Raw genomic sequence first — 15,861 nt, 5'->3', positions numbered from 1 at the left:
TTGCCTCTGCAGAGGTTGGAAGAAGTATTTAGAATCATTTACTGCAGTAACAGTACTCAACTACTGTGAAAAGTAAAAGTACTGCATTGGAAACATACTTTAAAAGTATGTAGAAACCTTCAAGTCAAAGTACTGACGTTGTAAAAACCTCTCTGATGTTTGTAAGTTAGTGGACGACTTCCTGTTAGCTAATGCTGGCTGCTAACTGCAGCGAGCTAACTAGCGCGTGCTAACGTTTGCTCAGATGTTTTTATCTTTGTGACGACACGTGTACTCAGACGTGCTAACTCAGCGTGCTAACTCAGATGCTAACTCAGACGTGCTAACTCAGATGTGCTAACTCAGATGTCAACTCAGACGTGCTAACTCAAGTCTACTGATGGCTAACTCAGACGTGCTAACAGATGTGCATCAGATGTGCTAACTCAGACGTGCTAACTCGACGTGCTAACTTAGTCTAGCTTACTGTTAGCCGGTAAAACATAAGTTAGCAGTTAGCCGATGCTAGCTGCTTGACTCTGCATTCACAGCTTATGTGCTACATTAGCTAGCTCGGACGTCCTGCTGTGTTTTATATTGTGCATACTGACAATTTACACATGGACTGCACTGATCAGCTGTATGCTGCTCCTATTTTACTTTTAAAGCATCCTGTGGTGTATATATAGATAGATATATATATATATATATATATAATAAATATATATATATATAAGATAAGAACATGAGATATAGACCTAGATATAGATATATAGACATAGACATAGATATCGATATAAAGATATATAGACATAGATATAGACCATAGATATATAGATCTATAGATATAGATATATAGACATAGATATAGAGATATATAGACATAGATATAAAGATATATAGACATAGATATATAGACATAGATATAGATATAGACTTAGATATAGATATATAGACATAGATATAGACATAAATATATAGACATAGATATAAGACATAGATATATAGAAGAACACAGACATAGATATAGAATATATAATAAGATTATAGAAAGACAAATATATAGACACAGACATAGATATAGACTAGATATAGATAAGACATAGATATAGAATATAGACATAGATAATAGACATAAATATATAAGACATAGATATAGACATAGATATAATAATAGATATAAGATATAAATATATAGATAGAACATAAATATAAGACACAGATATAGATATATAGACATAGATATAGACATAGATTAGATAATAGACATGATACGATATATGTAGGATCTATGTTGGACAGGAAACCACAGTTTGAAGATAAACCACATGATCACATCTTAAGTTGGCTAATGTTAGTAAATGTTTGCTTACAATGACTTGCATAAATTAGCTGAATAAATGAGCTCTTCATTACAAACATCAACATCAACACAGAGTAACTGTACTGTCAAAGGTAGGGGAGTACACAGTACTGCAGTTCATAGCCATGTACCTCGAGTGTTCCTGTGCTCTCACATAAACTTGTGGTTTACAACAAAAACCCACAGACTTCCTCTTCTGAATGACACTCTGCCACTTCATCCCTTCTGCAAACATTAAGTATTAAGTGATGCCACAGCTTCTTCATGCTCTTCTCCTCTGCCGAGCCCGCCCGGTTCAAACATCAACCCCTGCAGGACGGACATACAGCTTTTCAACGCCTCACAAAAAGTTACACATACCTGACGACATAGCTGACGTGCAAATATAATTCATCGGAACAAAACTGATCATTACTGTGCAATAACTAGTAAAGGTTGTTTCTCTCTTATCTCTTCTCAAAACTGTGCACCACACCCCACCCCTCATTACCTTGTTTTGCCTACTTATTTATTTTATTTAGTTTATTCAACCATGACAGGCATTTTATTAGTATGACATCATTTTTATGACATTTACTGCCTGGTGTTCTTTTAAAGACAGTGTGAGTGTATGTATGTATGCAGGTCATGTGCAATGACTGATAGGCTGGATGTGGTGTTGTTTTTGTGCAATGTTGTATTGCTATGCGTTTTTCTGTTGTTGTTGTTGTTGGTTGTTGTGTGTTGTTTTTTGTGGATGTGTTACATGTATATGCTGCTGGACACTCCATTTCCGTTCGGGATCAATAAAGTATCTATCTACTCCAGACAACAGCGACAGGGTCGGAAGTCAAAGCTAACAGCGCTGCACTGGAAAGATGTTGGCTGTTTATGATTTAGAGCCGGCTAATGCTAAAGGCTTGCTACATCAATAGCTTGTGCTGCTAACTATGAGCGGACGTGTGTGTTAAAGGTTTTTTCAAATGAGTTCAGCAGCTAACAGACTGAGCTAACATGAGCTAACCACACACACACGTACACACACACACACACATGCACGCACACTCACACACACACACACACACACACACACACTTCAGGGTGTGTTTGCCTCTGCAGAGGTGGAAGAAGTATTTAGATCATTTACTGCAGTAACAGTACTCACACTACTGTGAAAAGTAAAAGTACTGCATTGGAAACATTACTTTAAAAGTATGACAGAACCTTCAAGTCAAAGTACTGACGTTGTAAAAATACCTCTCTGATGTTTGTAGAGTTACGTGGATGACTTCCTGTACTTCAGTTAGCACGTTAGCTAATGCTAGCTGCTAACTGCAGCGAGCTAACTAGCGCTTGGCTAACGTTTGCTGTCAATGTTTTTATCTTTGTGACGACACGTGTACTCAGACGTGCTAACTCAGACGTGCTAACTCAGACGTGCTAACTCAGACGTGCTAACTCAGGTGTGCTAACTCAGCCGTGCTAACTCAGACGTGCTAACTCAGACGTGCTAACTCAGACGTGCTAACTGTTAGCCCGTCTGTGTTCAAAACATAAGTTAGCAGTTAGCCGATGCTAGCTGCTTGACTCTGCATTCACAGCTTTATGTGCTACATTAGCTTAGCTCGGACGTCCTGCTGTGTTTTGTCGACTGCACTGACTCAGCTGTACTGCTGCTCCTATTTTTACTTTTAAAACATACTGTGTCTGTATATATATATATATATATATATTATATATAATAGATAATTATTCTGAGTAGCTATTTATGTGTGACAATTGACAAGCTAACTAGCATTTTGCTATCAGATGTTGCAGCTTTGAGACAACGTGTTTTTTCAATAATTCAAATATTGTGAAAAATAATATAGGACATAGATATATAGACAGAAACTAGATATAGATATAAGATATAGACTAGATATATAGACGTAGATACAAATATATAGACACAGAATAGACTAGATATGACAGAATAGACATATATAGAATCATCTATAAAGATATAGACCGCACAGATCAGGCATATGAATAGAACACAGACATAGATATATGACTAGATATCGATATATGACATAGTATCCCATAGCTATCTCGCGTTCTCGCTCTCTCGCTATCGCCCAGACCCTCGCTCTCGCTCCTCGCCATCGCATCGCTTCGCTCTACGCCCTCCCTCTCTCGCCACCCGCCATCGCTCTCGCTACGCAGCCCTCGCTCTCCTCGCTCTCTCCCTCCCTCTCTGCCCCAGCCCTCGCTCTCGCTATCGCGCCCTCGCTCTCGCGCTATAGCCCTCACTTATCTCGCCCCCGCCCTCGTTTCGCGCTCTTAGCCATCGCATATAGCCCGCCTCTATCGCCCCCCTCGCTCTAGCTATCCCTCTATAGACAACGACCTAGAGATAGACATAGATGATAACTAGATAGAGATCTATAGACCTCGATATAGATATAAATATATCAACCAGAACAGAGAGTATAGACATAGATATAGATATAATAGACCTAGACTAGAGATGATGTAGGATCTATGTTGGACAGGAAACCACAGTTTGAAGATAAACCACATGATCACATCTTAAGTTAGCTAATGTTAGTAAATGTTTGCTTACAATGACTTGCATAAATTAGCTGAATAAATGAGCTCTTCATTACAAACATCAACACAGTAAGTAACTGTACTGTCAAAGGTAGTGGAGTACACAGTACTGCAGTTCATAGCCATGTACCTCGAGTGTTCCTGTGCTCTCACATAAACTTGTGGTTTACAACAAAAACCCACAGACTTCCTCTTCTTTGAAGCACTCTGCCACTTCTCCTTCTGCAAACATTAAGTATTAGAGTGATGCCACAGCTTCTTCATGCTCTTCTCCTCTGCCGAGCCCGCCCTGGTTCAAACATCAACCCCCTGCAGGACGGACAGACTGCGTAGGTCCTTTGTTCCCATGGCCATACAGCTTTTCAACGCCTCACAAAAAGAGTTACACATACCCTGACGACATAGCTGACGTGCAATATTAATTCATCTGACAATAACTGAATCATTACTGTGCAATAACTAGTAAAGTGTTTCTCTTCTCTTATCTCTCTTATCTCTTTCTCAAAACTGTGCACCACATCCCACCCCCATCATTACCTTGTTTTGCACTAATACTTATTTATTTATTTATTTATTACCATGACAGGCATTTTATTAGTATGACATCTATTTTTATGACATTTTACTGCCTGGTGTTCTTTAAAGACAGTTGAGTGAATGTATGTATGCAGGTCATGTGCAATGACTGATAAGCTGGATGTGTTGTTTTTGTGCAATGTGTGTATGTGCTATGCGTTTTTTCTGTTGTTGTTGTTGTTGTGCTGATATGTTGGTTTTGTGTGATGTGTTACATGTATATGCTGCTGGACACCTTCATTTCCTTCGGGATCAATAAAGTATCTCTACTCTACTCAACAGACGACCAGCACAGGGTCTGAAGTCAAAGCTAACAGCGCTGCACTGTGAAATATGTTGGCATGTTATGATTTTAGCCGGCTAATGCTAAAGTGCTTGCTACAATCAATAGCTTGATGCGTGCTAACTATGAGCGGACGTGTTGTTTAGAGTTTTTCAAATGAGTTCAGCAGCTAACGTGACCCATGATACCAATTTATGTATTGTCCAGCTCCGGTTCTGGCATGACACCTGTGCTCCCCGCGGTGCTCACAGTCTGGGGCAGCCCAGCTAACAAACTGAGCTAACAGCAGCTAACAAACTGAACTAACGTGAGCTAACAGCAGCTAACAAACTGAGCTAACAGCGACTAACAGACTGAGCTAACATAAGCTAACAGCAGCTAACAGACTGAGCTAACATGAGCTAACAGACTGAGCTAACATAAGCTAACAGCAGCTAACAGACTGAGCTAACATGAGCTAACAGCAGCTAACAAACATGAGCTAACAGCGGCTAACAAACTGAGCTAACATGAGCTAACAGCAGCTACAGTTAACATCAGTTTACTTCACTGTCCATCAGGACAGTCTGTAAATCTCAGAGTTGTAAAGTTTCTAAAGTTTGTTGCTGTTCATGTCAAACTTGTTACAGTGAGGCATGTGCGCACGTGCACGTCCCGCCTTGGCTGCAGCTCCGTGCGTGTGTGCGCGCGTGTGAGTGTGTGTGTGAGAGAGAGAGTGAGTGTGTGTGCGTGTATGTGTGAGTATGTGTGTGTGAGTATGTGTGTGAGAGAGAGAGTGAGTGTGTGTGCGCACGAGTGTGTGTGTGAGTATGTGTGTGTGTGTGAGTGTATGTGTGTGAGTGTATGTGTGTGTGTGTGAGTGAGTGTGTGTGTGTGTGTGTCAGCCTTATCAACACTTCGACTCACTTCCTGGTTTTTTTTAAAACCGGAGTCTTCGTCGTGAGCGCGCACGTGCACGCACCTCCCCCCACACACACACACTGACAGAGAGGGAGGGACGTGTTGTGTCTTTACACCTCTGTGTGTGTGTGTGCGTGCGTGCACACTGTAAGTTGTGTGATATTTCCTGTCACAGGGAACACATCTGCGGGTCTGCGGCTCTGTGCGGGACTGTGGGGGTCTGTGGGACTGTGCGGGTCTGTGCGGGTCTGCTGTTGAACTCTTCATGCTGAACCCGGCAGTGACTCGCGGAGCAGCGCGCGCTGATCGTTGACTGTAACATTTGGAGCTGCTGCGATGTGGAGGAACAAACTCTGAACTGTGTCACCGAGAGGAGGACGCTGCTCCCCGCGGCTCTCTCCGGGTCTACCTGGTCTACCTGTCGGGTCTACCTGGTCGACCTGGTCTACCTGTCGGGTCTACCTGTCGGGTCTACCTGTGTCTCTGTGTGTGTGGAGCCTGAACCGGCCGCAGGATGTCGGACTCTGCCTCCTCTTTCCTTCATATCGGAGACATCGTGTCTCTGTACGCCGAAGGAACCGTGAACGGCTTCATCAGCACGCTGGGGTGAGTTACTGTCACTGTGTACTTTAATACACACACCGAGTACTTTAATACACACACCGAGTACTTTAATACACACACAGAGTACTGCAGTACACACACCGAGTACTGCACATGAAGGTGTTTGTACAACATGTGACAGGTTTAACTTTTAAAAACTTAGAAAATATAATAAATTAATCAAAATACATAATTCATTTCATGTGAGCAACGTCCAGGTTTTAGACAGTCTGTGGGGACGTCTCAGAGACTACGTCCAGGTTTTAGACAGTCTGCGGGGACGTCACAGAGACTACGTCCAGGTTTTAGACAGTCTGCGGGGACGTCACGGAGACTACGTCCAGGTTTTAGACAGTCTGCGGGGACGTCACGGAGACCGCGTCCAGGTTTTAGACAGTCTGCGGGGACGTCACGGAGACTACGTCCAGGTTTTAGACAGTCTGCGGGGACGTCACAGAGACTACGTCCAGGTTTTAGACAGTCCACGTTAACAACTGACAACACGTTAACGCTGACAAAACGTTAACACACTGATGTCACGTTACACTGACAACACGTTAACACTGACAACACGTTAACACTGATGTCACGTTAGCACTGACAACACGTTAACACTGACGACACGTTAACACTGACGACACGTTAACACTGATGTCACGTTAACACTGACGACACGTTAACACTGACGACACGTTAGCACTGACAAACGTTAAACTGGATGGTCACGTTAACACTGGACAACACATGAACACTGATGTCACGTTAACCACCTTGACACACGTTAACACTGATGTCACGTTAACAATGACACGTTAACACTGACAACACGTAACACTGAGCCGTACACGACCACGTGAACACGACAACACGTTAACCCGACACAGGGTAACACGCTAACACGACACGACGTACGCTCACGTAACGCTATGCACGTTAACACTGACAACACGTTAACACTGACGTCACGGGAACGTTATAAAGCAACGTTACACTGACAACACGTTAACACGGACAACACGTTAACACGGACAAACACGTTAACACTGACACACGTACCTGAGCACGTTAACCGACAACACGTTACTGACAACGTTAACACTGACAAACACGTAACCGTGTCACGTAACACGGACAACACTTAAACACTGACAACACGTTAACATGGACAACACGTGTAACACTGACGTAGTTAACACTGACAAAACGTTAACACTGATGTCACGTTAACACTGACAACACATGAACACTTGTCACGTTAACACTGACAACGTGTTAACACTGACAACGGTTAACACTGACACACGTTAACATGATTCACGTTAACACTGACAACACGTTAACACTGACAACACATTAACACTGACAACACGTTAACACTGATGTCACGTTAACACTGATAACCGTTAACGCTGATGTCACGTTAACACTGACAACACAATTAACACTGACAACACGTTAACACTGATGTCACGTTAACGCGGATGTCACGTTAACACTGACAACACGTTAACACTGACAACACGTTAACAACTGATGTCACGTTAACGACACACGTAACACTGATGTCACGTTAACCTGATGTCGTTAACCTGAGTCACGTTAACGTTAAAGCAACGTTAACACTGACGTCACGTTACATTAACGCTGACAACCGTTAACACACACACGTTAACACTGATTCACGTTAACACTGACAACAGACTGTCTAAAACCTGGACGTACTAGTATCTGTGAGTCACCGGCGACTGTTCTAAAACCTGGACGTAGTCTCTGATGACGTAACTCGAGACTGTCTTAAAAACCTGGACGTAGTCTCGTGACGTCCCCGCAGACTGTCTAAAACATGATGTAGTAGTCTCCTGATGACGTCCCCGCAGAGACTGTCTAAAACCTGGACGCGGTCTCCGTGACGTCCCCACAGACTGTTAAAACCTGGACGTATGTCTTCCGTGACGCCCGCAGACTGTCTAAACCTGGACCTTGCCCTCAACGGATATGAAAAATGTATGTATTTTGATTTATTTATTATCATTTTTCTTCTAATTTTTTAAAAGTAAACCGTGCACATGTTGTTACAAACACCTTCATGTGAGTAAACGCGGTGTGGTATTAAAGTTACTCGGTTGTGTGTATATAAAGTACTCGGGTTGTGTGTTAAAAGTACTCGGTGTGTGTATTTAAATACACCGGGTGTGTTACAGTTACTCTACCCCACGTGGGCTGATGAAGCCGTTCACGGTTCTTCGGCGTACACCGACACTATTGATCTCCCGCATGAGAAGGAAGAGGCGGCAGAGTCGACCTAAATCCCGCGGCCGGTTCAGGTCTCACACACACAGCAGAGAACACAGTAGAACCCGACAGGTACACCCGACATTAAGACCAGGTCGCCAGATGTAGACCCGACATGTCTATACCAGGTAGACCCGGAGAGAGGCCCCGGGTTGAGCGTCGTTCCCCCTCGGTTGACCCATTTCATGAGTTTGTTCCTCCTACAATCGCAGCCAGCTCCAACTGTTTTAACAGTCACACGATCATTGCCGGCGCTGCTTCCCGCGAGTCACTTAGCTCCCCGGTTCAGCATGAAGAGGTGTCAACGAAGGCAACCCGCCAGACCCCGCACAGAGCGCACAACCCCAGACCGCCAGAGCCGCAGCCCCAGATGTGTTCCCTGTGACAGGAAATATACACACAACTTACAAGTGTGCACCGCAGCGCACCACAACACAACAGAGGTGTAAAGACACAACACGTCCCTCCCTCTCTGCAGGTGTGTGTGTGTGGGGGGTAGGGACGTGCACCGTGCTGCGCTCACGACGAAGACTTCCGGTTTTTAAACAAAAACCAGGACAGTGAGTCGAAGTGTTGCTAATGCTGACCACCACACACCACACACACACACACACACACACACACACAACACTCACTTCCTCACACACCCCATATCACTCACACACATACACACTCACACACGCACACACACATACTCACACTCACTCACACACACACACAACAACACACTCCACACACCAAACTCAACTCACACACACTACACCCTCACACACATACACACCTTCCCCCCCAACCACACGCACACACACTCGTCGCGCACACCACACTCACTCTCTCTCTCACACACACACACACTCACTCACACGCCGCGCGCACACACGCACGGAGCTGCAGGCCAAGGCGGCCGTGCACGTGCGCACATGCCTCACCTGTACCAAGTTTGCATGAACAGCAACAAACTTTAGGAAAAACAACTTGAGATTTTACAGACTCTCTGTATGGACAGTGAGTAAACTGATGCTACTGTAGCTGCTGTAGCCCTCATTGTAGCTCAGTTGTTTAGCTCATGTTAGCTCAGTCTGTTAGCTGCTCTGTTAGCTCATGTTAGCTCAGTTGTTAGTGCTGTTAGCTCCTGTTTAGCTAGTCTCTTTCTGTTAGCTCATGTTCGCTCAGTTGTTTTAGCCGTCTGTTAGCTCAATGTTCGCTCAGTCTGTTAGCCGTTGTTAAGCTCATGTTAGCTCAGTTGTTAGCAGGTGTTAGCCTCATGTTAGCTCGTCTGTTAGCTGCTTTTCGCTCCCATGTTTAAGCTCAGTTTGTTAGCTCGTGTTAGCCTCAGTTTGTTAGCTGCTGTTTAGTTCATGTAGCTCAGTTTGTAGCTCGTGTTAGCCAGTTTGTTAGCTGCTGTTAGCTCATGTTAGCTCAGTTTGTTAGCTCCTGTTAGCTCAGTCTGTTAGCTGCTGTTAACCTCAGTTTGTTAGCTGCTGAGCTCCTGTTAGCTCAGTGTTTAGGCTGTTAGCTTCATGTTAGCCCTCAGTTTGTTAGTGTGGTTAGCTCAGTCTGTTCGCTATGTTAACTCAGTTGTTAGCTGCTGTTAGCTCAGTTTGTTAGCTGGGCTCCCAGACTGTGACGCCACGCGGGGAGCACAGGTGTCATGACAGAACCGGCGCTGACAATACATACAATTAGTATATGGGGTCACGTTTAGCTCTGAAATCTCATTTGAAAAACTATTAAACCACATGTCCGCCTCTCATAGTTAGCACGCGTCAAGCTATTGATTGTAGCAAGCACTTTTAGCATTAGCCGGCCTAACATCATACATGCCACATATTTCACAGTGCAGCGCTGTTAGCTTTGACTTCAGACCCTTCAGCTTAGTCGTCTGTTGAGTTAGAGATACTTTATGATCCCGAAGAAATGAAGGTGTCCCGCAGATATACATGTAACACATCACACAAACCCAAACAATCAGCCACACACACAACAACAACAGAAAAAAACGACATAGCACATACACCACATTGCACAAAAACACCACATCCAGCCTATCAGCTCATTGCACCTGCCCTTCATACATACATTCACTCTCAACTGTCTTTAAGAACACCAGCAATTATACATATGTCATAACAACTAGATTGTCCTACTAATAAAAATGCCTGTCATTGTAATAAATAATAAATTCGTGCAACAACACGGTAATTGATGGGGGTGGGATGTGGTGCACAGTTTTGAGGAAGAGATAGAGACAACACACTTTTACTAGTTCTTGCCCCGTAATGATTCGTTCATTGTCCGATGAATTAATATTGCAGTCAAGCTATGTCGTCAGCGTCTATGTGTAACTCTTTTTGTTGGGCGTTGGAAAAGCTGTATGTCCGTCCTGCAGCGGGGGTTTGATGTTTGAAACAGGGCGGGCTCGGCAGAGGAGAAGAGCCATGAAGAAGCTGTGGCATCACTCATACTTAAGTTGCAGAAGGCGAAGTGGCAGAGTGCTTCAAACGAAGGACGTCTGTGGGTTTTGTTTGTTAAACCCAAGTTATGTGAGAGCACAGGAAACACTCGAGGTACATGGCTATTGAACGCAAGTACTGTGTACTCCATACCCTTTGACAGTACAGTTACTGTGTTGATGTTGATGTTTGTAATGAAGAGCTCATTTATTCAGCTACTTTATGCAAGTCATTGTAAGCAAACATTACTAACATTAGCTACACTTAGGGATTGTGCTCATTTGGTTTCTCTTCAAACGTGGTTTCCTGTCCAACATAGATCCTACATCATCTCTAGTCTAGGTCTATTATATCTATATCTATGTCTATACTCTCTGTTCTGGTTGATATATTTATATCTATATCGAGGTCTATAGATCTCTATCTAGTTATCATCTATGTCTATCTCTAGGTCGTTGTCTATAGAGGGATAGCTAGAGCGAGGGGGGCGATAGAGGCGGGCTATATGCGATGGCTAAGAGCGCGAAACGAGGGCGGGGGCGAGATAAGTGAGGGCTATAGCGCGAGAGCGAGGGCGCGATAGCGAGAGCGAGGGCTGGGGCAGAGAGGGAGGGAGAGAGCGAGGAGAGCGAGGGCTGCGTAGCGAGAGCGATGGCGGGTGGCGAGAGAGGGAGGGCGTAGAGCGAAGCGATGCGATGGCGAGGAGCGAGAGCGAGGGTCTGGGCGATAGCGAGAGAGCGAGAACGCGAGATAGCTATGGGATACTATGTCATATATCGATATCTGTCTATATATCTATGTCTGTGTTCTATTCGAATATGCCTATCGTAGCGGTCTTTCTTACAGAGATTCTATATATCTATCTCTGTCTATCTATCTATGGTCTGTGTCTATATTTTGTATCTACGTCTATATATCTAGTTCTATATCTCTATATTATATCTAGTTTCTTTCTCATATTATCTATGTCCTATATTATTTTTCACAATATTTGAATCTATTGAAAAAACCACGTTGTCTCAAAGCTGCAACATTGATAGCAAAATGCTAGTTAGCTTGTCAATTGTCACACATAACATAGCTACTAGAATAATCTATCTATCTATATATAATATATATATCTATATATATATACACACACACAGTATGTTTTAAAAGTTAAAAAATAGGAGCAGCAGTACCAGCTGAGTCAGTGCAGTCGACCAAAACACCGCAGGACGTCCGAGCTCAAGCTTAATGTGCACATAAGGCCTGTGAACCCAGAGTCAAGCAGCTAGCATCGGCTAAACTGCCTAACTTATGTTTTGACCGATGCTAACAGTTAGCACGTCTGAGTAGCACGCTCTTGAGTTAGCACATCTGAGTTAGCACGTCGAGTTAGCATTCGTCTGAGTTAGCACGTCTAGTAGCACGTTTTCTGAGTAACACCGTGTCGTCACAAAGATAAAAACATCTGATAGCAAAAACGTTAGCCAGCTCTAGTTAGCTTGCTGCAGTTAGCAGCTAGCATTAGGCTAAACAGGGGATAGTCGTCACGTTAACTCTACAAACACAGAGGTATTTTACAACGTCAGACTTTGACTTGAAGGTTTTCTGTCATTACTTTTAAGTAAGTTTCCAATGAAGTACTTTTACTTTTTCAAAGTAGTGTTGAGTTACTGTTAATTGACAAGTAAGTACCTGACTAAATATTCTTCCACCTCTGCAGAGGCAAAACAACACCCTGAAGTTTGTGTGTTGTGTGTGTGTGGTGTCGTGCTGTCTGTGTGTGTAAGTTGTTGTGTGTGTGTGGAGAGTTAGTGTGTGTGGTGTGTGTGGTTGTGTGTGTTTGTGTGTGCGTGTGTGTGTGTGTGTGTGTTGTGTGTGTGGTGCGTCGTGCAGTCATGCTGACGGGACTTCCTGTTGGAGCAGTTAAAGCAGCAGGCTGTTTTAAACTCTCTGGTTCAGTGTGTGTGTCGTGTTTACTACAAGCTTCTTCACCAACACACACACCAGGACGAGGACCAGCGGTTGGTACTGTGTCGACTCCCGGTGTTGTTGTTGTTGTTGTTGTTGTTGTGTTGTTGTCACTGAACAACAGAAGAAGAAGGACAACAGAGATGACAAACATCTACAAACACACAAACAAATAATACACTGGCTACTGATTGGCTGTCTGGCTATGTGAAGGATCCAGATTGACCGTAACACCCTGTAGTAATACGTAGTAGCATGAAGTTAACAATGAAAGTACCTGTATTTACACATGACAACATATTCCTTCCCGTGTCTGAAGTCAATTGGCGTCTACTCGCTCCACCTGACCTGTTCATTACGATTTATAATACAGCTGCATGTGTGTGTGGTGTGTTATCCATGGTGACAGCGGGCAGTCGGAGTGTCAGTCGGTCTCCGTGGGCGATGGGGTAAGAGAACACGCCAAAAGGAGCGTTTGTTTTCTGGATGAGGCGTAAACTTTCCGCCCGGGCGGTATGTAAAGGAACAAATCTAGAAGTGTGTGTGTGTGTGTGTGTGTGTGCTGTTGTGAGACATTTCAGCCTGACACTGTCAGCTTGTTTCAGTTTTTATTCAAAACTCAAAAAAGTATTCATAAATTACAGATTATTACCGAGTTAAAAATTACAGTAAACGTAATGTCTCATTTGACCTGGAATACATAATTATAATTTAGTTTAATTAAACTGTTAGGAGCGCTGGACATATGCTTTATATTTTGTTAAGCACAATATAAGTATACAGAGTACTACACGTGGTACTAATACTGCTACTGCTACGTATTTTTACTTGGTAAACCATCCTGAAAGCACACCTTTTTACTTGTTACATTAATTTTACAGAGCAGTATTTATACTTAATTAAGGTAAATAATGCGAGTACTAGCGAGACGCTAACGTAATGTGCAGGTCACCACAGCTAACGTAAACGCCATAAGAAGATAAACGACAGACAACGTGAATTGAGGACATGCAGTAATTACATTCGTACATGGTGACATATATCTATTTATATGTGTGTGGCATACTGTGTCCAGCTTTTGACGTGGTGTGAGCTCTGATGAGCTCGAGCTGGCCGCTCCGGAGGATGAACAGATTTTAGAAAAAGGACAGTGTCTAAATACGGAAACCGATCTGAACAAAAAGAGGGACAGATTTCCATCTGACACCGAAAAACACAAACGACCCGGCCCGAGGACGGGAGTCTCGTTAACTGGGAGAAGAGACGGAGTTCAGCATAATCAAAGATACCCACAGCAAAGACTGCTAAACACCAACGAAGTTGCTTATTTTTGTTTGCCGGGACAAATGGATACGTGTACGTGAAGCCTTTTTGTTATTTTTACTGTTAACCTCAATATAAATGAAGCCTTACTGTACTTCATTTTAATCTTGTATTTTAGAGTATTTTTTGGAAGATATTGTACCATAACTATAGCGGGAGGATTAGATTCAATCAGCACTCCAGTATGCTAACGGGACTCAAAGCTAAACCGAAATTGAGGATGGTCGACCCTGCATGATATATCCAACCATAATATATTTTAAAAATTAATTATTGTTATTTAACATAATTAATTTTAACGGTGGTTTATGATCCCCTAGAAAACGCACTCGTCTCACAGTATGAGTGTATTATTAATGCAGCCTCAACCAGTAGAACACGAAGCTAACGCAACATAAACCGAGCCTTCACACCTTATTAGCATTGTTAGTCACACTAGATAAATGCCTACTGTATTAGTTTGCTTTAGATTTTCTTTTAATGTTTTGTTTTTTACCAGTGAAGATAGCGTGGCCATTAAATTACCAGACTAGATCCACGTCGCCGAACGGGACGCAGAGCTAACGTAATTTACATTCCTGTGGCTGCCCACTGCGTCAGGTTCTAATAAAAAATTAATTCGTCAAAACAAAACTTGACTTATCTGGTTCAATGGCAGGTAAAATTAAGTAAAAGAGAAGCAATTCTAATTAATACGCATCTGATAAACATGCAAATTATTTAAAAACGGTAATTTCTTTGATGATTGATGTGGTGGATGTGTGGCTCTTTTTGTGATGGACTGCTTGAGCTGCTGACTCGTGACTCGTGACGCCACGTCTTCACATTTCCTGTATGTAAAACAGGCAAGAGAGCTAATATCCGGGACCCGGGCCACAGGTCAGCCAAAACATGCTGACAGTCAAACCGAACTATTGTGCCAGAGTAACAACCAAACAGTGACGGAAAAGCTAACACGCACAGTGTTAGCTAACGTGCACAAAGCTAACGTAACATTAGCATGGCTCACATACCATAGCGAACAGAACAGAGGCGGTTGGGGGACGCTGAGTTAACAAACTGTCCCGCGGCCGTGAACATGGATTCACGGGTTTTGATTTGGGCGCCAGGCAGGACTGTCGTTTTTATTTTGCAGTCACGTCGACGCTCATCGCGAGATTCGCTCCAAACCAAAACACTACTGTAGCCCGACAGCTTAGATTTCAGATTGAAGAGAACGGAGCGAATTTCACGCTTTGTTGTTTACGCCCACATTTTCCGCCAGACTTTCCTCCCATATAAGGTGTGTGTGTGTGTGTGTGTGTGTGTGTGTGTGTGGCTGCCCGCGATGGCCCTTGGGTGTATTTCCACTCTCGGCAGACACCTGGAACCTTATATAGACCTGCAGCAGCAGAGCGCACTGAGCGTTCCGTATGCAGCCGCTCAGGTGCTTTTTACGCTTTAATTAGATGATTGGACCCATCAGGACCGTAATTAAGATAATTAGGGTAAAAACATAATATAATATTACTTATATTATTAATATTACCTTATACGTTGTGTCCCTGCCGCCTGACAAA

The 15,861-nt window shown here is 43.3% G+C and overlaps 2 protein-coding genes across 2 annotated transcripts in view; one reads left to right on the top strand and one right to left on the bottom strand.

Annotated features, from left to right (window-relative positions):
* LOC113744744 (macrophage mannose receptor 1-like) overlaps nt 1–15,861 on the bottom strand; it is a 320,504-nt gene that overhangs the window by 96,215 nt on the left and 208,428 nt on the right. The gene's annotated exons all lie outside the window — the stretch shown is intronic.
* Nucleotides 5,878–15,861, top strand: part of itpr3 (inositol 1,4,5-trisphosphate receptor, type 3) — a 46,978-nt gene continuing 36,994 nt past the window's right edge. Inside the window, 1 exon segment of the mRNA XM_027275651.1 lies at nt 5,878–6,281. Within this exon segment, the coding sequence (XP_027131452.1) occupies nt 6,190–6,281 (92 nt within the window). The 5' untranslated portion in view covers nt 5,878–6,189.

Source organism: Larimichthys crocea, unplaced genomic scaffold (assembly GCF_000972845.2).
Source record: "Larimichthys crocea isolate SSNF unplaced genomic scaffold, L_crocea_2.0 scaffold148, whole genome shotgun sequence".
Taxonomy (NCBI): domain Eukaryota; kingdom Metazoa; phylum Chordata; class Actinopteri; family Sciaenidae; genus Larimichthys; species Larimichthys crocea.
Note: the sequence above shows the minus strand (reverse complement) of the source record. Positions and strands in the feature narration are given on the sequence as shown.